The sequence below is a fragment of the Zonotrichia albicollis genome, chromosome 3 (genome assembly GCF_047830755.1).
Source record: "Zonotrichia albicollis isolate bZonAlb1 chromosome 3, bZonAlb1.hap1, whole genome shotgun sequence".
NCBI classification, from domain to species: domain Eukaryota; kingdom Metazoa; phylum Chordata; class Aves; order Passeriformes; family Passerellidae; genus Zonotrichia; species Zonotrichia albicollis.
Window position 1 is genome coordinate 5,802,304 of NC_133821.1, and position 22,341 is coordinate 5,824,644.

The following is a 22,341-nucleotide window of genomic DNA, read 5'->3' on the forward strand; positions in this document are numbered from 1 at the left end:
TATCATCATTTGGTGCATTCAGTGCCAACTAAAAGAAATTAATGGTTTCAGTAGCCAATATCACTGGAGTAATACTGTAAGTAGTCAGTAGTTTTCTGGAATATTGTCAGAGATTTTATGGCTTATAAATACCCATGTCTGGTATCATCTCCAAGAATGGAGCAATAGGAAACATTTGCCCTGGTTATGGGGTATACTATATGTTATCATACGCTGTGTTGGAAAAGTCATATCTATCAATTTAGGAGTAGAATTTGATATTAATTAACATCAAAGACAAGACTATATTAAAAAAAATAAAAGAAAATATGAAATATCAGAAGATTTATTTGATATGGTTGAGGTCCAAACAGTGTCATCTTCTCCTCACATCCCTGGTCATCCTGAAGGAAGAAGAGGAGATTTCCACCACTCTGCTGGCTGCCCAGAAAGCCAAATGTAACATTTCACTGGAGCATTTCAGAAAGAACATCCACAGTAAAAAAATTATTACCAAGATTTAGGTAATTCCTTCCTGCATTTGTATATGTTTTTTTACTAGTCATTCAATAAAATTACACTCTTTGATGCATTAATTATATGCCTTTGTCAGAAGGTTTTCTGGGAGCTCTCCAGGTGATGCAACTTGCAACACTTCAGGGAATTCAATTTTTTTTTCCTTTTCAGAGATGAGTGTATAACCTGTGTTCCTCTAGCCAGGGGCTGGATCTCTTCTATATCACACAGGTATAAAATTCAAATTTGAGATACTTCTCAGACAGCTAGGACTTCTTTAGAAGACTTTTGAGGAGGCCCAACATGTGGTCACGAGAAACACTTGTAGCAGACATGGAAAAGTTCAAATATTACTGGGAAACATCCCTCCCAGGCTGGCACCAGGATCCATGACCTGCTGATATCCAAAATCCATCTGGCCATCTGGGAAACTTTGGGGAGTTCTGATTGAGCAGGGAGGGTGGAAATGTGACCTCCAGAGGTCCTTTCCAATCCCAACTGTTCTAAAATTCTGTGTCTTCCAGACTCCCAAACTACATGCCTGCTCATTTTCTTTGTATTCATATTTACAATATTAGAACACCTGTTGAAATATAAAACAATTCCTAAAATTGATCTCAAAAGGGGAACCAAAAAGGGACCAATATTGCAATGGATTGAGTCTCATGGAATCTGGAATTCACGAGATATCCCTGAAGGAAAAGAAAGAGGAAAAGGAAAGAGGGAAGGGAAGGGAAGGGAAGGGAAGGGAAGGGAAGGGAAGGGAAGGGAAGGGAAGGGAAGGGAAGGGAAGGGAAGGGAAGGGAAGGGAAGGGAAGGGAAGGGAAGGGAAGGGAAGGGAAGGGAAGGGAAGGGAAGGGAAGGGAAGGGAAGGGAAGGGAAGGGAAGGGAAGGGAAGGGAAGGGAAGGGAAGGGAAGGGAAGGGAATAGAGAACAAAATGTTCTCAGAAACAGAGGCTCCAATTTGGATAAAATTTAAGTCCTTTTATAACATAGAGACATAAGAAAGCACAGAACATCACCACTACAAGGACCCAAGGGATGTTTTTAATTTAAAATTTTCACTTTAACCAGCCAATAGATGATGATAATTTTGCTTTTTATAGACTATGATCATGTCCCCGGTATGTTTTCAGCTTTTTCAGCTTATAAATGGCTGTTACAATTTCTTGTGCTATCTCAGGATATCTCTGGCTTCTGGGAACCCCAGCTGTACTTTAAGGAGGCCAGATGCAGTTGTCAGGGATGTTTGTAGTATGAAAGTTTAGTTCCCAGGCTCACAGCTGCCAGGCTGGCTGGGAATATCTCTGCAAGTATTTTCTAGCAGAAATTTTCTTCTGCTCAGTAATTTTCCCTTTCTAACCAGGCCACCTTTAAGGAGCTCACCCTGAAGCCTATGCAGGGAAGATCCACTCTCATTATCCCACCTGCTTTCCTTTTCCAGCTGGAAATTCAGTCCCTCCTGAAAGGATGCAGTTCTCTTAGTGTAAATATCACCTCCTCCAGTGTGAGCATGTCTATTTCTTCCTAGGAAAAGGAAAACTTCCTGAAAAACAAAAAATTTTAGATGTAACACAAATTTAAGTAGGATTTTGGCTGGCTATACTACATATGTATGCATGATGCTGTGGAGCTGAAAGGGGTCAAGAAGGCAAAGGCTATGAATCATCATTGATTTGATCCTTTTCATCAGAAGAATAAAAGGTAGTGATGATGATGAGAAATGCAGAAAATCTGGAGAGAAAAAAAAAGGAGAAGAACTGCAGAAATTAAGGACGGAAACTGCTGTTAGGCACTGAACAAAATGTAAAGAGTAGCAACAAAAAAGAAAAACAAAAAAAGAAAAGAAGAAATAAAAAAGAAAAAAAAAAGAAAAAAAAAGGAAAAAAAAAGAGAAAAGCCTTGCTTTGGACTCAATAAAACCAATCTGTTTTCTGAGTGGTCTGAAGAATTCCAGCATTCCTTGAGTTTTCAAGACTATTAGCTTGAAAATATTTTTATTCACTATGTACTGCACATGCACACAAGGCTCAATTTGCTCTTAGGTGCTCATATAACAAAAGCAAGATCCTTGCAAAAAGCCTTGGAAAAATCTGTGCATCAAACAAGTTTCTAAGGTAAATTTTATCTTATCCTGTTAAATGTTTTGCCTCTGCCATGAGCTGCCTTGAAGCACTGTCCTCATGATGCACAAGGGAAATCTGACCTGATACTTATGGCAAATTTTGCATTATCTACAGTGAACTGACTGCTTCCCCCACATTCCCAAGGATTATAAACCATGGATCTGCTGCTTCATATCACTTGACTGAATGTTTAGGTGAATCAGTTTCCTTTGCAACATGTGAAAATGAGCTTTTTTAGCAGCTGATTGTGAATTTTCTGGGTTTTTCCTGAGATTGCCTGTGCTTATGGCTGACAAAAGGAAAAGAAAGGATATGCAGGAACTGCAAGAAGTCAGAAACAAGGACTTGTGGGACTGCAGCAGATCGATTTATAGTGCTTACAGATTGTGTGCCCAGATAATTTCAAAGCACATGGTATGAAGGGGTCAGATCAGCCTCATGCCAACATTTTTTGCAGCATCAGGCAAGACTGTCACTTAAGACCCAGCCAAGAGATTTACAATGTAAAATGGTTAGTGCATATGGGCATGAGATTGCCTAAAGTCCCCAGCTGCCAGCGTAGACAAAGCCTTAATTAGCCAATAATGCTGGAAATTTGTGCTTCTGTGGAAGTTTTCTTTATTCAATAAGCAGTTCCCCAAATAGTACTGAATTAAAAACAACAACCAGTTTGACAAGGAACCGACGAATGTGGCTTTAGGTCAGTATATATTAACTAAAAATTCAAGCAGCTAGCCAAAGGTAAAAGTTTATCATTATATCTCATGAGACATTTGGTACACTAAGTGACTGAGAACATTTTCTTTTCAAAGATTAGATATCTGTGTTTGGGGATCTAATTCCTTAGTGAGAAACCTGATTATGTGGCCAGTTTAATAGATCTAGAGAAATGCAGTTTCCATGAGGGATATAAGAAACTGTAAGCACTTGTTCTGCAGACAAGTACTGTGTGTCCATATCTGGGCTAAGAAATGCAACAGGTTCTAGGGATTTAGACTCAGTTCTCAGCAGGTATCAAAAATAGCAGCTTTTATATTCAACTTTCAGTAAAGATACCAAATGAGACAAAATCCCTTTGGTGGCTTATTTTATTGTTTTAATTAATAGCATTTGTTACCCTTTATTTTCTTGACGAAATGATGCTGCTGCAAAGAATATTCAACCTTAAGCAGAGAAGTACACTTTATCTTGTAGTTTTAAATATGCAAGATAGTACAAATGTGTTTGTATGTTTGTTTGGTTTTTTGTTTTCCTTAAGTACTCCCTAACTTTTCTCAGATTCTTGACCTCCTTTCGCATGTAAGGAAAGGAAAAGCAGAAGTATAAAGACATTATTTCCAAAAATACAAGAATTCTGGATTACTTACTGTACTGGAGCAGAGTAGAAGTGTATAAGGTACAGATAGGCATGCAAGACCCGTCAGCCTAATGCTGATAAGAATTATTGAGATGTGACCAAAACCGTAATTTGAAACACTTGCTCTCTCTCATTTGTATGCTCTGCTCTTGAATTCTGGAGGGGTCTCAATGATTTCAGAAATTTTCCTTGACAAAAGCAAGAAAACTCTAATAATATGTATCACCTGTATTTTTCATGTGGCTAAAAATCCTTAGTTGCAAGTGAGCACACCTCATGATCTTCTTCAATCCAGGACTGGTTTGGTGAAACTCAAACCTTCATGTTTAATGGACCAGTAATATCCAGGGCAGTAGTGAGAAATCAATCCCAGGTATTGTTTGAACTACAAAAGTTATCTTGCATTGGGAGACAAAACCTTTTGCTGTGCCAAACCTTTTTGACTTTGCAACAGCTCTGTGCTGCTAAGTACTATTAATGCCTACACTTCGTTTCAGAACTTGGTGAATTATGCTATAGTTAAGCTCTCCCTACAACAGATAAGGCATGGAAATGAGTGAGATCATAATTTCTCTTCCAGCCCCAACACTTTATGGAAGTTAGAATTCAGCTGTCTGTAAATTAGATAAGTACTAGATATTAGTTTCTTTCTTTGGGTTACAGCTGCTGTACCAGAGAAAAGATTCCTTGTCTTCTTTGGAACAGATATGAAGAAAATATTTTGCTCCATTTTACATCAATTCAAAGTTTCAAAGGGTAACTATTGAATTATGTTTACACTCCTTGCCCCAAAAGGGCCTCCTTTAGAAACTGTTCTCACATTTGCAACAAGGGAGTAAGCACTAAGTGAAGAGTTCATAGGAATTTTTGTGGATATTTGGTGTGGCTTTAGCAGTGTTGAGCTGATGAATCCATTACAGGTCCAGGGAAGGGGATTTGTCTTCCTGTTTGCTTTAAAAAACAAGTGTGTATATTACCAAATGTGTTCATATTCAGTGCATAAATAGCTACCTGGGGAGTAGCTGGGAATGGGATGTATTGTTATGGCCTTTTAAATGCAGAAATTATGTGAGTTTAGATCTCTTTGGGGAATAAAAGTGATAAGGGTTAAATTATATGTCTGGGAGTGCAATGGCTTCCCACTGTCCAAGTGTGATGGCTCCTGTGGGGTTACACCACTGGTACAAAAGTAGGGTCAAAGTGCTACAAAAGCAGAGTCAAATGAGCCTATTTCAGTGGGACAGGTGAAGATATTTTGCCAGTTATCTTGTCAGAACAGAACTCTGTGACGTAAAACCACATGTGTGTCTGAAAACACTGTGCTGGTTCCTGTAAGTGCATCGCAGATAGAAAAACACTTGCTTTAAGGGTGCTATGCAATGGGCATACAGGAGGTGGGTCCCTGTGGTACAATACAAATTATCTGTATTAAAAACTATTTCCAAATCTATAAAAATTATGTCTGCTTTACTCTGTAGTTACACTCTGGCCATATTAAAATCTTCCAGCTAGCCTTTCTTTGCTATTAACTTTTGCTGCCTATTAACTAGAAATATATCCCCTTCAAATCTCCTTGCCAATCTAATTCCTTACTGAAATAGCTAGACCCTCATAATATTTTTTTTTTCCTCAGTGTTATTTGCCTTGACAGCACTGGAGAGAACTCAAGAAAGATGCTACTGTTACAAAGTTGCTTCCAGCTTTTAATCACCATTGAATTCTCAGAGAATCTGCAATGTCTTTTTTTCCAGGTTTCTGAACACCTAAAGAAAATTCAAGATATATTACCTAACTGCAGATTTCTGGAGATGATCCAATGTAGCTTTTTCATTTTTCCTGGATAAAAAGAATCTGCTGCAGAGAATCTTTTATCTTACTTTTCAGACACCTGCAGTGATGTGGAGCCCTCTTGCAGTTGTCCATCTCTCTTCATCTACTCCATAGGGAGCCTACAGAACCTGTTAAATTGGTCATTTAATGCGAAAAGATTAAGTTGGGTCAAATCAATTCTACCCTCTGCTGAACTACTGTATGTTTGCATTTCAATGGAGTAATTATGAATTGGATGAAAATCAGAGTAAAGAAATGTGATCCAATTTCTACAAAAAATTCTTTAAATATATATAAAATATCCTCTTTTTACTTCTGGTGGAGTAAAATTAAGGAATTTTTGTACCATAGAGATAAATGTTGCATAGGAGCACACTCCTAACTTTTGCTCAGGCAGAAATTCAAAGATTTGAAGACTAGGGAAAAATAAAAAAGGAAGCCTGGAATTTAAGCAAACTGACATCTGTTTCATTAACAGACAACCTGGATAACTCAGGTTTGTGTGTAAGAGGTGTTCATTTGTCATAATTCTTCAAACTGGAGGAACTGTTTAATCAGCTTCAGCAGAGCATAATCCCTTAACTTTGATACTTTCCCCTCACAGCACTTAGCAATGCAAACGGTGTTATGAATACCTGGAAGCACTGCAGCAGATTCACAATAGCAACCTGTCTTAGTCTGCCCAAGTGAAATTGTTCCTGAGACAAAAACAACAACAACAACAAAAGGAACTACCAAGAGAAAATGGCTGTCATTTGGGAAATTCATATTAATTGCCTACAGTCATAGTCAATGTGAACACACTCAGCAAGGAATATTTAACATTATGATTTGAGCAGTGCTCAGAAAATCAACTTCTCTGTTTTAAGTCAGCTGCACACTTTAACAACTGGCAGAAGAGGATTTTCACTTAGACAGTTGCTCCATTGATCTGGAAATGACAAGATTTAGGACATGCATTTACATAGAACAGAGGTGGGGACAGCTTGAAAAGTTAGCAGAGTATGGAAATTTTCAAGAGCGTAAACCTGAGGTTTCCATCATGGACCATATGTGTGCCCCCAACAGGCACTGCAAATAGGTTATCCTGGGTAACTAAAGCTGTTTCACACTGGCAGTAAGAAAGCCAGAAAAATGAAAAGTAGAAAATGTTGAGAAGAAATGCAGGAATTATTCAAGCAGATAAAGTTTAAAAAGAAAAAAAAAAAACAAACAAAAGCAGAAGATCTCATCCTCTGTGAACATCTCTAGACTGCAAGAGAATCAAGTGAATCAATCTCTCTTCAAGATATCTGGAGGGAACAGAGGGATGGAAAAAAGGCAGAATAACCTAAATCCTTCATATCAATCCCTGTGATCTCTGTGATTATCATGGTGCTCTAGTTTCCTCAGGAAAACCAATACATGACCAATATATGACCGAATGTATTTCTGGTGCTACTGAACCTTTCCCATATCAGTGTAGGGAATTACTCTCTTCCACAATATTAATGCTGATGAAGATCTCATTTTCCTTCCTCATAAGCCTCACACAATACATAAACCATGAGATGGGACCTTTTTATCTCCACATCTCTTTGTCCCACCTCAATTTACCTTTCCCTTGTGTGTTTTTTTCCTGTATACCTACAAGAATCAGTGGTATTGTGGTAATCAATGCAGAATCAATGGCAATTCCTGAGATTTTACTGCGTATTTAAGAAATCAGTCATCTGAAAGAGCTGTAACACCAAGTGAGCTCCCCTTGACATATCAAATCTCATGGAGATTTATCTTATTGAAACTATGAACTATTTCTGAGAGACCCACTGCTTCCTAAAATAATTCACTGTTACATTGCAGCTGAATGACACAAGGTTGTGCAAATAATTAAGTGCAGAAAGTGTCAAGAACCTCAAAAGAAAAGAGGGCATTTATCAGTGCTGGCAGGACTGGCATGGAAATGGTACAAACAGTGATTAGAAAAATGGTGAAAATGTTTCATTCCACCTGTAAATAGCTATAAAAATTGTTGCCGTTATTATTTAATATGAATGTGATTTTTCTTTGTTTCTCTGTTTACAGATTCTTTCATAACCTTGTTCAAAGTTTTAATTGATTACTCAGGAAAAAAAAAATTGTAAAAAGGAGTTTCATCTGGGTTTAGCAAAACCAAATAAAAGTACCAACAAAACCTCTCCAAACCTAAGTAGAAGGGAAAAAAAATCATTTGAAAGTTAAAATTTTGAGAATTCAGAAGAAATTATGTTTTTTACTTCAGTGATTTTTATGTCAGGCATTTGTGTCCAAGAGCTCTGCCATCAATGTAGTAGTGCAAGCATTTTCAAAAGCAGTAGGTCTGGTTTTTAGTTGTCCAAGTGGGTTAAATCCTGCTTTAATTATGTCTTTTTCAGTCTTATCACTACAGGACGTCTATATGATTATCTTAGACCAAACACCAGGCTTTAAAATAAGAAAGCTTGGTTGAAAAATTATCTCACCATTCATACCTAAATATGGTTATGGTATCCTTTGATATAAAAAAGAAAAATGCCATCTGTTTTGCATAACTCTAATCAGTAATAAACCCTTGTTCTTTTCTAAATGGAGTGAAAACTAATATGAAGAAACAGTTTTCAGTGCAATTGTAACTTATTTTGAGTAAGGTAATTTTGGGCTGCGTGTGCAGGTCTGGTCAGTGCAAAGAACCTATTGAATGGTGAGACAACAGCAAGCGAGATTACAAAAAAATTAATAGTGAAAGAGTACACCTTTGTCTATAATTCAAGTCCCAAATATACAGCCATGTAGCAACATTAGGGCATGGTGAATGTGCTCTGTTATTTGCTTCACGGTGGGCTTTGAGCCAGGGAGTCATTCTGCCCGAGAGACAAAAGACACTCTGTCTGCACAGAGATCCTGCATCTTCCCGACACGTTTCCTCATACATTTTGTGAACTGTCTTTCCCCTCCCCTCTCCCTCTGTTATGTGAGCTGTGAACTGCACTGAAAATCTGTCTGTGACAGACACTTGCAGTACTTGGTCAGCTGTCAGACAAGCATGAGGTGAAAGACTTCAAATATGGCATTGGGCTCACAAACACACACACACACACACATAGAGAGAGAAACAGCCATCACTGGCTACTGCTCATGTCCAAGCATGGAAAAAAACAACAGAACACACCAAACCCCCCCAAAAAACCCCAAGGGAGAGAGTGCTTCTATATAAGTCTGAGATCTTGCAAACAAAGAAGGCATATTTTAGGTTTTTTTACAGAATCACAGACACAATGGGTGAGGTTGGAAAGGGGCACAATGGGTCACCTCCTCCAACCTCCCTGATCAATCAGGGTCATTCCAAAACACTTCTTAGTTTGTGCTCCAAGTGAAATATCCTCTCTGGGCCCTGTACAATAACAAAAGGATGCTGTCTTCTCCTACAGCACCCTGCAAACACAATGCAATACTCAGAGAAACCAAAAGAAAGTTGCCAGGTTGATCCAGTCTAAGATCAGATCCTGGAAAGCTTTCTTTGTTAAAAATCTCACCAAACAGACCATCTGGGCTGGAGTATGCAAGTGACACAAACTCCTTGGTTTCTTTTTGACTCTGAGCGAGATATTTTTGTCCCCTGGGCTGCAGGACTCTTTCAGTGTAATTTAAAAATCTAAACAAAAACCATGGCCCACATGAGTATGTCTAATATTCAAAGCTATCCCTAATGTCTCTGGATGCCTGTAGAAAACTGAATTTTACTGACAGAGATTACAGGAGTCAGGATATGTTTCTCAAGTGTGGACATTTACAATTAGACATGTGAATTTGAATCCTGCCATCAGCTCACTCCCTGACACTGCAGAGTTTAAGGCACCTGCAGTGGGTGGCTCATTCTTTTTTAAGATTGAGAAAAAACGTCAAATATAAATTTGATAGAAGTGTCTGAATTTCATCTTCATTGAGCCCTAAAGTGGACTAAATGGATGCCATTTAGACAGCTGAGTGTCCATTCCTCTCCCTGAGGGTTATTCTTGGCTCTCTGAGATGCCCTGTCAAATCTGAGACAGCCACCCAGGGCTGTCAGATATTGCAAAAACATCAGTGGGAAGTTCTAACTTTCTGAACCAGTTGCTAATGTTGAGGCAGAATATTTTACAGCATCTCAAGACAGTGCCAGGCACTGAAGTGGAGACGAATGAAATCAAATTTGTAGGAAAGTGACTGAATCAGACAGTGGGCTAAACTCAGCTTCCCAAACTTTTGTGTTTAGTATCATGTACCTCAAAAAGAAGAGGAAGGAGGCAAAAACACCAGAACAACTACTCCTGGATATACTCAAACAGAAAAAGGAAGCAATTGGCAGACAATGCTTGGTAAATCCCCAGAGCTGGAAGCATAGCTGAGGCCAGGCAAATCTGATTTACCACACATGAAATAATGGGAATGTGATTCATTTACCTTCACGTAGACATTTAGGGTTGTTTTAAGTACCGCAGGATGTCCTACCTTGCCTCCATCTGACACTCCAGAAGGGGAGTCTCCCTGAAGTGCTGTGTAATACCTGTTAGTACCGTGCATATGTCTCAAATATGCTGCAGCAAAATTGGCAACAGACGTCCATGTTTCAGCAACAAAATCCTCCCTTGCGCCTGCACTTCCAACTTCCCTGAGCATTTGGAGACCCCCACCTTGCAAGTTGTCACCCAAATAGCACAGAGGAGTGTCAGCCAGTGATGGCACAGAGCAGTGCAGTCTGGTGTGCCATCCAAGATATCCTCGTTCCCAGGCAGTGGGAGCACATGGCTCCATGAATGGAGACATTTGTTCCTTCTTTTCCAGCCATGAGGGGGTCGGCTTCTTCTCCCAAGTAACCAGCAACAGGACAACAACACATGGCTTCAAATTGTGCCAGGAGAGGTTAGGATTGGATATTAGGAAAAACTTCTTCATTGGAAGGGTGGTCAGGCCTTGTAACAGGCTGCCCAGAGAAGCTGTGGGGTCACCAGGCCCAGAGGAATTTAACAGAGGTGAGGATGTGGCACTGAGGGACTCAGTTCAGTGCTGGTTGTTGATCTGAGAGGTCTTTTCCAACTTCCATCACATCAATTCTGTGATCCTATGATTCTTGCCAGTAATCCAAGCTTATTCAGTGTTCTCTACACTTAGTGCTGAGGACATATCCAGAGAGGAGGCTCAGACCCTTCTGGTGCATATTCAGCATATAGGTTGAGATCTGCATCATGCAGGTCCCCATAATGACATTTTTTTCAAGACAAGGTGAAAGGGAATCCTGGATTTGTGTGCAGAAGTTGAGTTCCATCTGTGACTGAGCCACAACCTTCCTAGATATAACAACCAACTCTTTTCCTCTTATTTCCTTCCATCTCATCCTGTAATCAACATTACTTCCCGTTTTCTGAGATTACTTGAGTGGGCACATCCATTGATTCTTGTCAAATATGTCCAGTAATGTCTTTACCACTGAAATTTTTAGAATCCTTGGGGTTCTTGACAGAGAGACAATAATCAGTTTTCTCCTGACAGTGCTGAACTTCCTCACTTCTCTGCACCTCTCTGTTCCTTATTTTTGTTTGTGATGAGCACCAAGAAGCCCCAGTTCATCTCCACAAATTCAGCCTTCATGAAATAATAGAGTTGCTTTCTCCTCCACAATTTTGCATTTAGTATTCTCTTCCTTGCACTGACTCTGACTGAATTCTAACTTTTCTCAGTCTGTCTTTAAAAGTGATCATAGAATTTAAAGGCGTGTCTTTCCCCAGCCTGAGAAACCATAAAAACAAGGGAGGAGCTGCAGAATTTCTCTGTCAAGAGAACAGAAAAGATTAATTTTCCAGGGGTGTTCATGAGTTATTCTCTTCCTTCACCAAAATTTTCTCAACTTCTGCTGCATGTTTATCCCAATAAAGTGAGCTTTTAGTATCCTTTTCATTAATAAGTTAAATACAAATAACTAAAATAAAAAGACAGAATTAAAAATATATGAGACTTTAATAAGGCCATTGAATAATCATAATATTATGATTATAGATACTTCTAAGACAACATACAAATTTGTTTAGATGTTGACTTTGGAATCAAATGAAACATGTCCCAAAAATACCTGTTAATTTTCAAAGTCTGTGAAGGGAGTCTTCCTCAAATGTAGATGCCCATGGTTATTTAAATTAAATCCATTTCAGGTGCCTAAATGACCTTTATAAAGTGGTCTTGATGGTCTTTGCAATATTCTTTTCTTCAGGATGTCTTGTCATCTTTCCTGGTAAAATTTGATTTTAAGTGGATTCAACAGGGATGTGAATATATAACATATCAATGTAGGATATGAACACAGATATAAAGTGTAGATTGCAAATACTTCTTAAAAAATCAAATTCACAGTTTGGTAGAATTTTTCTATTTCTTCTTTACACTGTAATCACAAGTTAATTTGACACAGTTGTTCTTTAGATCTGTAGGTTGATAAAGTTTATTGCACTTTGTGTGTCTGTTAACATGGAATACCTGACCAAGAAGGTTTATCTTTTGTTATCTGTACATGCATAGGATTTAGCATGACAATATTACTTCAAATATTACTTGGGATTATGTCCAGATACTTGATAGCAGGATATGATTTCAAACTTAGAAGAAAAGGGAATTAGTACAAAATATTGTGGGATTTCTCAATAAAACTGGAAGTACATTATTCATGGAAACAATTATTAAGCTCCTCAACAGTGGAAAATTTGTGCATGAACATTTCCTGTGCTTGGTGTTAAGACAAAAGGCCTTTTTGTGGGAGGCAGATCAAAAAGATTTTGGGGGTTTCCCTTCCTGTGACAGGCCACAAGGTGTTATTCTGACTGCCATTAAGGAGGACCTAAATGTGTTCAGTGCCTGGAGAACCACAAGCACTGGGGAAAAACAGATTTGCACTGTGAACAAAATTCCCCCTGTTCAGTGCATTTTCTTCTCCAAGTCAAGGAGAGTTAAATAAACACACACAGGGATAAAGAAAGACAGAAATACAGCTTGGCAACAAAATTTTCTGCCACTTAGACACCTTATCAGAGTAAATTTTTTAAATTTAATTCTGTTTTCTTTATAATGTACATCACTACTCTTAAACACGAGACACTGCTGCTCCTGTAAGGACTCTTGTCTTAGACTACCTCAGGGTTTAATCAGGCTAAAGACCTGAAAAATCACATTGGAAAGAAGAGAAACAAGGACTCCACTAGTCCAGTGCAGCAATCAACGATGAAACTGAATTTTGGAACTTTTCCATGGATGTATTTCAATGATCCATTCTCAAAAAGGGGTATGAAATATACATCAGACATTTACAAAAATCCACAGAATGCTTCTATTCTATTTTTTTTTTTCCAGGCACAAAAACCTTATCATAAACCTTGCCTTCCATGACTTCTAACATTTTCTTCTTGACATTTTAAAATCAGAATTGGTAACAGCCGGCATGCTGGGAATTAACTGCACCAAAGATCTAAAGGAGACATTATAGAAAAGTGTGGTATGGTATAAGTATGTTACACAGCCTTGCTATACTGCTAAGATAGTGGCAAACAACATCTCACCCTAAACACAGAGACACTTCTTTCAGATAAATTATGCAAATTTAATTACATTTTTAGCTGCATTTCTCTTGTGATTGCCTGGTTGAGTCAATCCTTGAAACAGAATCCTTCTAAATAAATGCACTGTTGCTAAATGCATTTGCTATGGCAGAAATCTGAAAATACTGAAAAATTAATCTTCTTCAGAGTCTTGCTGGCTTAGAGTTACTGGCTCTGGGAAGAGCTACAGAAGAGCCTGGGGTCTGTGCCCTCTGTTGAAAATAGGGATGAAAGAGCCATTGACTCTTGGGAGAACCAGTGTAATTTTTAGGATGGAAGTACCAAACCTCAGTGATTGACTTTGCAATCTGTCTGTTCCTAGAGATACACAGTGGAGCCTTCAGGCTGCTGTTTTCCAAAGTTTTCAGTGTTTCCATCAGTTTCCTTGGAGAACTAAAACCCTGGGAAACACAAAACTGAGATAGAAATAAAAGCTGAGGCATTAAGTTTCTTTAAGGATTGTTAATATAGTTTGGAGTCTCCGTAATGGGCTCAAAATATTTATCAAGCCATGTAATCTGAGGCTGCACTGAATTACCTCCCTGAGATAAATCCAGATGATACATAGGAAAAAAACACACTTTTGTTCAGGCTAATAAAAAAAATTATATGCTCTAATAATTGAGAAAATTCTTATCATATGGAATATGAGAAAAGAATGTGGCTGATTATATCTCAAATTCCAGTGGGAAACCTGCCAAGAAAGTCATTAAGAGCAATAAATTTATTGACCATCCCATTTGAGTAATAGGAATGGAACTCCAGCTGAGTATCTGGGTTTTCAGTTTGTGGTGGACAGAAAATGAGAAAACTCCACCTATTTAGGACTGAGGAACAGAAAGGAAGAATGCTGCTGGGAAGGTAAAATATTTCAAATGTTTTGACAAACCTTTATTCAGGTCTCTGCTTTATTTAGTGAATGGGAATGTCACCCAAGGTTAGTCTCTATGATGAACCTGGAGGTTACCCATCACTTTAAAGACTTAAAAATAATTTTTATATTGATAAATTTAGTTTAGCTGTATCCTAATCTATGATAAAAATTATTTTTTTCTACACTGGAAAAAAGTTGATTTCTTCTACCTCTAATTCTCTGTCTTCAGCCACAAAGCAGAAAATACCAGGAGCATTTAGATATCTGGAGATTGCCTCCCACATACAAATATAAATTGTCAGAGTGGAGTTTCAGAGGCTTTTGTGACATTTATTGTAAGTCAGGGCCACTGCGTGGCCAACAAGAACAGAACAATGCTTTCAGAAGTTAATTTACTAAGATGGGACTCTAAGACAGGAAAACAGAAAAGTGTCTCTGTCTATTGAATATTGAGGGAATCTGCACACCTATATTATGTTAGATATGTATCATTTGGATATCTAAAGATAGAGGAATGTAAATTCTTTATGTAGTTTATTACTGCTTTTTGTTCTTGCTGTGATAGGCTCTGGGACCCTGCTCTGGGAACTCTGGAAGATGCTGTAGAAATAAGAAGGAGAAGATGCATTTTCTCCTACATATTGGGTGGCTGGATACAAAATAAAAGAAGGGTACAGATAAATAGGGATAGTAAAAGAAGAAAATAAAAGCAAAATAGGTTTGATCTGTTATAAGACAACATCCACAGACTAGATCTAGCTTACTTACTGAAATATTTTGTAGGCATCAAAACTAAGAAATTACAGAAGAAACTGCAAATGTTTATTGATCAATTTCCCATAGCAAAACTAAAGATGTTGAAAATATACCAGTTAACAGGTTAAATTCATCACCAGGTGCTGAAGGAGTCATGGTCAAAATCTGAAAACTGGGTGAAAGATGAATGTCAGGAAACAAAGAGGGGCTCTACACATCTGAGAAATGGGAACAGTAACTTATGACTAATGAGATGGAGTTGGCATGAAAATTTAAAGACAAGGAATTGTATTCTTATTAGCAATGCCAGGCAAAAAGAGTCACTATAAATGCCTGATTTATACTTAATGGGATTTGCTAGAGGAATGAGGTTTACATAATCAGCCAGTTTGCAGGTGATGCGGACCTGAAAGGAGGGGCTCCTACAGCAGGTGGTGGAGCTGATGTTCAGAGGGACCTCAACAGGCTGCAGGAATGATCTTTAGAGGTCCCTTCCAACCTGAGATGTTCTGTGATTCCATGAAAATAAACTTAGGAGGTGTCATGACAGAATATTCACAGAAATGTTGCTGGGGGATAGGCTGTTGTTGTGAATCATTCTCTTGGGTTTTTAGGCAGCTCTTACACTTGAGTGGGGAGCTGATTCACAAGGTCTCAGTGTATATTAGGCAGAGGAATGACTGACAAACATAATAGGATACAGTCTTTACCTTATGACCCATTACTCACTGATCACATGCATAGAGCTTTTCATTAGCTATGGTTATAATGATTATGCTAATTGCACTTGTTTTCTCATACAGCAATTAGAGGTTCCCACTGTAAGGTGTCGAACTGCTGTATCTGTCAATAAATAAAATAAGACAGGTCTCTCTTTGTTCCTTTCCAGTGTAAGCACCATAAAAATCACACAACCTTAGAAAAATTTTGGTTGCACAGGATCTCTGAAGCTTATCTGGTCCAACACCATGTTCAGCCTCAAGTCTGTGTTGTAGAAGAGTCAATCTCCGCCTTCTCCCTTTCCAGCACAGTAGCCCTTTGCTGGGCTTACTCTGCTGAAGCCTTTCTTGTAGGGGACTCTAAAACTGGGCACAGCAGTCCCAACACCATTTCAGAATTGCTCAAAATTGGGTTTAATCACTATTTTCAGTTCATGCACTGTGCAGTGGCCAATTCAGCGCGGTTCATTGACTCTTGTGCAACTTCTCATAGAATCATTTACACTGGAAAAGACCTCTCAGATCGTCCCTGCCCATGGTGGGAGGCTTGGAAGTAAATGATCTCTAAGGTCCTTTCCAACCCAAAACCATTCTATGATCAAGTCCAACCCCCAATGTATTTTAGTAGAGCTGTTCCCTCCACAGTTGGAGGGAACTGTGGAGTCTTTAATTGTTTGCTTTCAGATCTTATCTGTCAAATCACAGCTCTAGCTCTCTGGGATTCATCTGAATGACTGCCTTTGTATCCAGCATGTGGACTGCTCCCTGCAGTTTGGTGTCAACCCCAGACTTGCTGAGGGTGTGTTACTCTCCACATAATTACAAACCATCAACCACCCCACAGTCATTTCATCTGGCAGAGCCAAGGTGCTGCTTTCCGAGGTGTGGAACAGCAAAGGTCTGCTCTGAAGGCACAACCTGAGTTCTCAGGGAGCAGCTGAGAGCTAGGAAGACAGGAGATCTGAATTGAAATAGAAAAACAGCAACATTTGATATAAAAGCAGACAATGACAGCTGCTCAGGTCAGTAATTACTGGAGATTGAACATGGACAGAAGCAGTCAGTGCACACACAAAATCCCTTCTGATCTGGCAGTGTTCCCATCCATCCCATCTCACCCCATGTACCCAGAAATGCCAAAACAAATACATGTTTCAATGTTAGTGCACATGCTAATCTTTCAATCTTTTTCCAATATTGATTAAAAAGATAAATTACAGAAACATCCTTGTCTCCTTTTTTGGCTTTTACACTATAGGACCACTGTAAAGAAGCCACAGCATGAACAGAAATTTGGCCCAAGGCTTTTTAAAGTCCCATGGAAAAATCAATGGGCAAGATTCCATCTTGGCTACAACAGTGTAAGTCTGGAGGCATTGTTAATTAATTAATTAATAATAATAATAATAATAGTAATAGTAATAATAATAATAATAATAATAATAATAATAATAATAATAATGGTGGTAGTAGTAGTAGTAGTAATATAAAGTCAGTAGCTAGCTGAGTTTATTTGCATTGCTGGAGATTAGGATTAAATGTTACTACAACTGGTTGTGTCAATCATTAGCAGAGAGCGTTGTACCTGGCCTCCCCATTGACTGCAAATTTCAAATTTAAGATGTAACACTTCCAAAAATAATTTCAGAGTATTCCATGTAGTCCAGTAGAAGAAGCAAGAGGAAATTAAAATGGAAAACAAACAAAAAACCTCCTTTTTGGATGAATTTAAGCTTGAAAAATATGCAGTGGTTCTATCTGGTCACTACGTGAACTTTGTAATACTTGTGACGTTGAATCACCTTGTCCTATCAGGAAACAGGAGAGCTATAAATCACTCCCCTGTGAAGAGTTCCTGCCAATTCCACAACTACTTGAAAAAGGACTGATCTTTGTGGAAACAAAAGGTAGGATTCGCCTTGATTCATTGGCTTAAATTATTGTGATTTTTTTTCCTGTATCAAAATACAACCTGTCATCAGAAGACTTCTTGAAAAATTTAGACAGAAGAGGATTTTATTCAGTGAAAAGTAAGGAGTATATAGGCAATAGTGTAACACAAGCTAAAACAAAAAGGTGGAGAAAATGTATGAACAATCAAAAATACCAGAAAAGCCACCTGTATCAAGAAAGCAGCATCTTAGTAAATTATTTGTACATAGAGAAAGGGACAGAGAGACAGTCAAACACATTGAATGGAATATAGATTCAGCTTGGTAAGTTCTATTGGTTCATGTTTCTATCACCACCTATTTTCAGAGTGGGAAAATTACCACCTTGTTTAATTGACTCCTCTTCTGCAAAGTGGCTGCTAAGAAACCTTTCTGTATTAATGCTTTACAAGTGTTAATGACAGTGACTTTATTCTATTTCAGGTCTTTTTCAAGGATAATAAAAAATAATTGGGATTTTTTTTGCTAATGGTTATCCAATCAAATGAATAATTTAGGATACACCTTTTTATTTTTTTATTTGAGAAGGAGAGACTGGAAAAACATATTCTCATGAGTTTGCCAAACTCATACAAACTAGAGATGCTAAAGCACCATCTTTCAGTGGCAGATCCTGGTATACAGATGGATTTGCAGGAAAGTCAGTAAGACTTGGCACATGTCCTGATTTATGTTTGATTGAGGGGGAGCAGGGGAGGGGGAGAGAGAGACTGATTTTAGGACCAGTGCCTAGAAATTAATGCAGAGCAATTAAATTTACATCTCATAAACTGTAAGCATTTGGTTGAAATCAGTGGGATTGCCAAAAGTATGTTAATATCTTGGAGTGGGAAACCCACTGGGTCTTAGAAAGCATTCCAATGGCATTTTGAAACTCGTATCATGTATTAAATTACCAATTATATTTAATTGTAAGTTAATTCATAGAAAATATTACAGTGAATGAAGACTTTGCCCATGTCTCTAAATCAGCTTCTTCAGATTGGTTTGCAAACTAGAAAGCTTCATCATTTCAGTGAATAATTTTTTCCTTTAATATATGTTTTATGTGCAAAAAGGGTTGCCTTATACTTGCATCTCATCATATTTTGCACTCAAAAGACATATTTTTGCTTGTAACTTGAGTACAGCTAAAAATAGCCCAAATTCTATTTACTTTCTAGTTAGAAATTAAGTGAAAAACTTATTTTTTCATGATATTGAGAGCATAACCTTTTGTTGCTAAACACCTAAGTCAGACAAAGTGCAAAGTTTTGTAACAGCTCTGAGAAATATGAGTTAGAGAAATTAATAAGAAAAACATTCTGTGATTCTAAAGCACTCCAAGGAGGCACAGGTGATGTTAAAATCTAAACTAAGGGACATAAAACAATACTAAGAACAGGAGTTCAATGACTTACTCTGTTAATCATCCATATGTTTTCCCCCGGATCAATTGGATCTTCCCTCAAATACAAGTGCTTGGAATAATCCAGCCTATTTTGAAGGCTGTGAGAGTTTAATTGGACAGATGTGACCAGTCTTTCCAGTTTTTTGGCCTCTGAGTTCCAGCTGCCCACAGTCACAGTCCATGGGCTTTGTTGTTCAGCAGAGCTGGAGCAGCATCCCTGCCTCAGGCTGGGCACTGTGGGTCACCCCCAGAGCAAGGTGAGAGCCCTGTGAAGAGCTGGGGCCTTGCTGTAGCACCTGGAAAAGAATATTTATTCTTAACCACGTGTTCTCCACAAGTACCAGTGTTCTCCAGAGCACCCTGTGTTTTATATAAACTGGATGCCTTGAGGCAAAGGGGCTTTGCTGAATATGAAAGGATCAGCAAACCCTACTGGCCTCTCCCCAAAAATAATTTAAAACTAAAATCAGCAGCCCCTCAAAACCAAACAAGGTTAGCTAATAATACACCTCTGTGGTAACATGCTCATAAATTCCCTCAGAGTGGGAGGCTGGGAAAATTGCCAGGACAAGTAAATTCCGCTCTAGTCACCTGCTTGCCTGCCAGAGGTAGGTGAGCAGAAACCAGCTAAGTGTAACTCGTGTGGCTGATTGCAGATACCTGAACTTTGCTGTGACCTCCTTGGTCACTGGAGTGGTGTTTGAGCCTCCCAGGCAAGTGGAGTCTTGGAGTCCAAGGTCTGGGGGATGCTTCTTCAATTAGAATCAGATATTTGTAGAATAACCTGAGTTGGATGGGACCCACAAGGGTCATCAAAGTCCTACTCCTGGCCCTGCATGGGAAATACCAAGAATCACAATGTTGGAGAGGGCTTTAATTTCTGTTGTCATTTCTTATGACTTGTAATATAATCAAGACTTGTCTTAAAACAGATTAAAAAAAATTCTTCCTGAAACAGGTCTTTGCAAGTTCTGCCTCCACTCACATGCAAGATTTCATAGTGCTGGTCAGCAAGCTTTGAGCAGGTTTTGAATATTGATTCCTACACCCAACAGTAGAGATCAGATGGACTCAGTGTGTAATTCCCATCTCAACTAAAGCACACCAGGCAGAGCAGGCAAAGGGGACCAGGGGAATTTTCAGATTCACCTAGACACAGGAACAGGCTAAGAGCAGCATCCCATCCCATTCTGCAGTTTGAAAATGAGCAATAGGCTTCCTGCTGGAAGAGCAGCAAAAATTCCTGTGAACACCTGTGGGGATATTCCATCAGGGTTACAGCAGGAAGTATGAGGTGTAAAAAGCAACTGATTCATAGAAATTTGGAAATAAAGAGGGTGAATTAATTTTATTATTTTAGTTAAAAATGGATGAGAAGGAAGGAAGGAAGGGAGGAAGGAAGGAAGGAAGGAAGGAAGGAAGGAAGGAACTTGAGCAAAAGCCTGTAAACACACAGGATAAAGATGTATTTTGTATTCAGAGAAATAAAAACTCTGTAAAAAGAAAATTAATTCCTCATTCTCACCTTTTCAGAGATGATTCTGCCAGCAGTGTTCCTGTGTCTCACAGTTGTGCTGCCTCCATCCACTGGACAGGTAGAATACAAATCTCTTATTTTTAAAATTTGGGTGGGCCCTGAGGCACTTGTAGAACAACTGAATATGTTTTTTTGTGTACACCAAACATATGCAGAAAGAGTCTGATGAGATATTTAGGATCTGGAAAGCATTTATTCTTGAAGTAATAGATATAGGATCTGGAAAGCATTTATTCTTGATGTATCTGCTTCATTTCAAAGCAGTTTTCTGGTTCTACATTTGCACAAAAAAACATCTCAAGATGTACTTGTAAGTTGGCTCAGAGATAGCTGTATTTTCCAGAAGTTTCCATACACAAATCCAATAATCTGGACCTCCTAATGATCAAGCATTTTCCCATGAATTCCACACAGGTTTACAGATATCATTTATTTACTCTCATCCTTTCTCATCCTACAGGTCCTGAGGTATTGCCTCTCTCTTTGCTCACAGTCCCATCCACTCAGCCCATATCCCTGATTTCCCTCAAACAGCTAAATTAACACCCTGAATGCACTCACAGAGTGGTTCCTCCTGACTCAAACAGTCTGAAATCTGTATTTGCTACTTCTCCATCACATGACTGATGGCCTGACTACATTTCCTCCTAATCCTTCAATTTCTCCTCTCAATGCTGCAGTCCAGACCAGTTGAGAATGGATGTAAAGAGGAGGCTGAGTTCCTCACATGGCTATCTTTTAATTAGAGAACATGTGAAAACCATGAGAAATTTTGTCAGAATTATGATAGAATTGGAAGAAGATCTATGGCATGAAAGGTATAAACATTTTCTGTTCAGTAGGATGTCCTGATGAAGTACCACAAGAAGCCTGAAATGATCCTGTGATTAAATAACAGATTTCTTCAATAGAAAAACATTGATAAAGAAGTTTAAAACTAGAAGACAAACATATCATAAACACAATTCATATATTCTGATGATTTGTAGATCCTCTTTACACAAAACTTCATTAGGAAATTATAATATTGGAAAATAAGTATGGTTCTGTTGCCTAAATGTGAGTCTGCAGGCATAGAGGCATTCCAGAATATCCCAGTCCTCCACAGAGGGTTGGGAGATACAGTGCAGGAATCTGTGTTATTATTGCTAAGCTCTGCACGGTGGAACCACTGAAATGCTGCTCCACATGGGAGACACTTAGGAGACAAAGAGTCCTTCCTCCCTAACAGGGATTATCTCCTTGGTTGATAATAAAATTTTGGTATTTTAATATTTCCTACACAGGATGCAGGATTTAGTAAAATTCAAATAAAACAGAAATACAGTTTTTTTCTTTTTTTTTTTTTCAATTTAGGAAACTGCAGCTCTCAGTGCTCTGTCAAGCAGCAGAGCAGAGCAGCAGAAGTTGATTGTTGACAGACATAATGCCCTCAGGAGAGGAGTAAAACCAACTGCCAGCAACATGATGAAGATGGTAAGTTGTGTGCTGTAAATTTATTTTTAATGAGTGGTGGACTATATGAGAGATACAAGACTGTATGCGGGGTCACATTATTTTATTTAGCCACAAATTCCTTCTCCAAACCTTTCCTAAGGATTGAGCACAGCCAGCACCAAGAGAAACCTAAGGCTGGGCAGGTGGAAAAAAAAAACCTGGATAATGGGGTGGTGTATCAACAGTAATGTCTCT

General features: G+C 38.5%; 1 protein-coding gene and 1 long non-coding RNA gene across 4 annotated transcripts in view; one reads left to right on the plus strand and one right to left on the minus strand.

Annotated features, from left to right (window-relative positions):
* LOC113459694 (uncharacterized) overlaps positions 1-22,341 on the minus strand; it is a 27,353-nt gene continuing 5,012 nt past the window's right edge. Inside the window, exons 2-6 of one of the 3 annotated variants that reach the window (XR_012579338.1) lie at positions 19,773-19,944; positions 19,123-19,408; positions 10,294-11,609; positions 1,923-2,041; positions 1-1,078 (exon numbers count right to left, since the gene is read on the minus strand). This is a non-coding gene — a long non-coding RNA (uncharacterized LOC113459694). Of the gene's footprint in view, positions 1,079-1,392; positions 2,042-10,293; positions 11,610-19,122; positions 19,409-19,772; positions 19,945-20,637; positions 20,700-22,341 lie in introns of those variants that run through there. The other 2 variants (XR_012579339.1, XR_012579337.1) reach the window with 2 other exon arrangements.
* The window catches only part of LOC102066547 (cysteine-rich venom protein kaouthin-2), a 7,392-nt gene continuing 5,698 nt past the window's right edge, over positions 20,648-22,341 (plus strand). Inside the window, exons 1-2 of the mRNA XM_005490376.2 lie at positions 20,648-20,707; positions 22,006-22,125. Of these exons, the coding sequence (XP_005490433.2) occupies positions 20,648-20,707; positions 22,006-22,125 (180 nt within the window). The remainder of the gene's footprint in view (positions 20,708-22,005; positions 22,126-22,341) is intronic.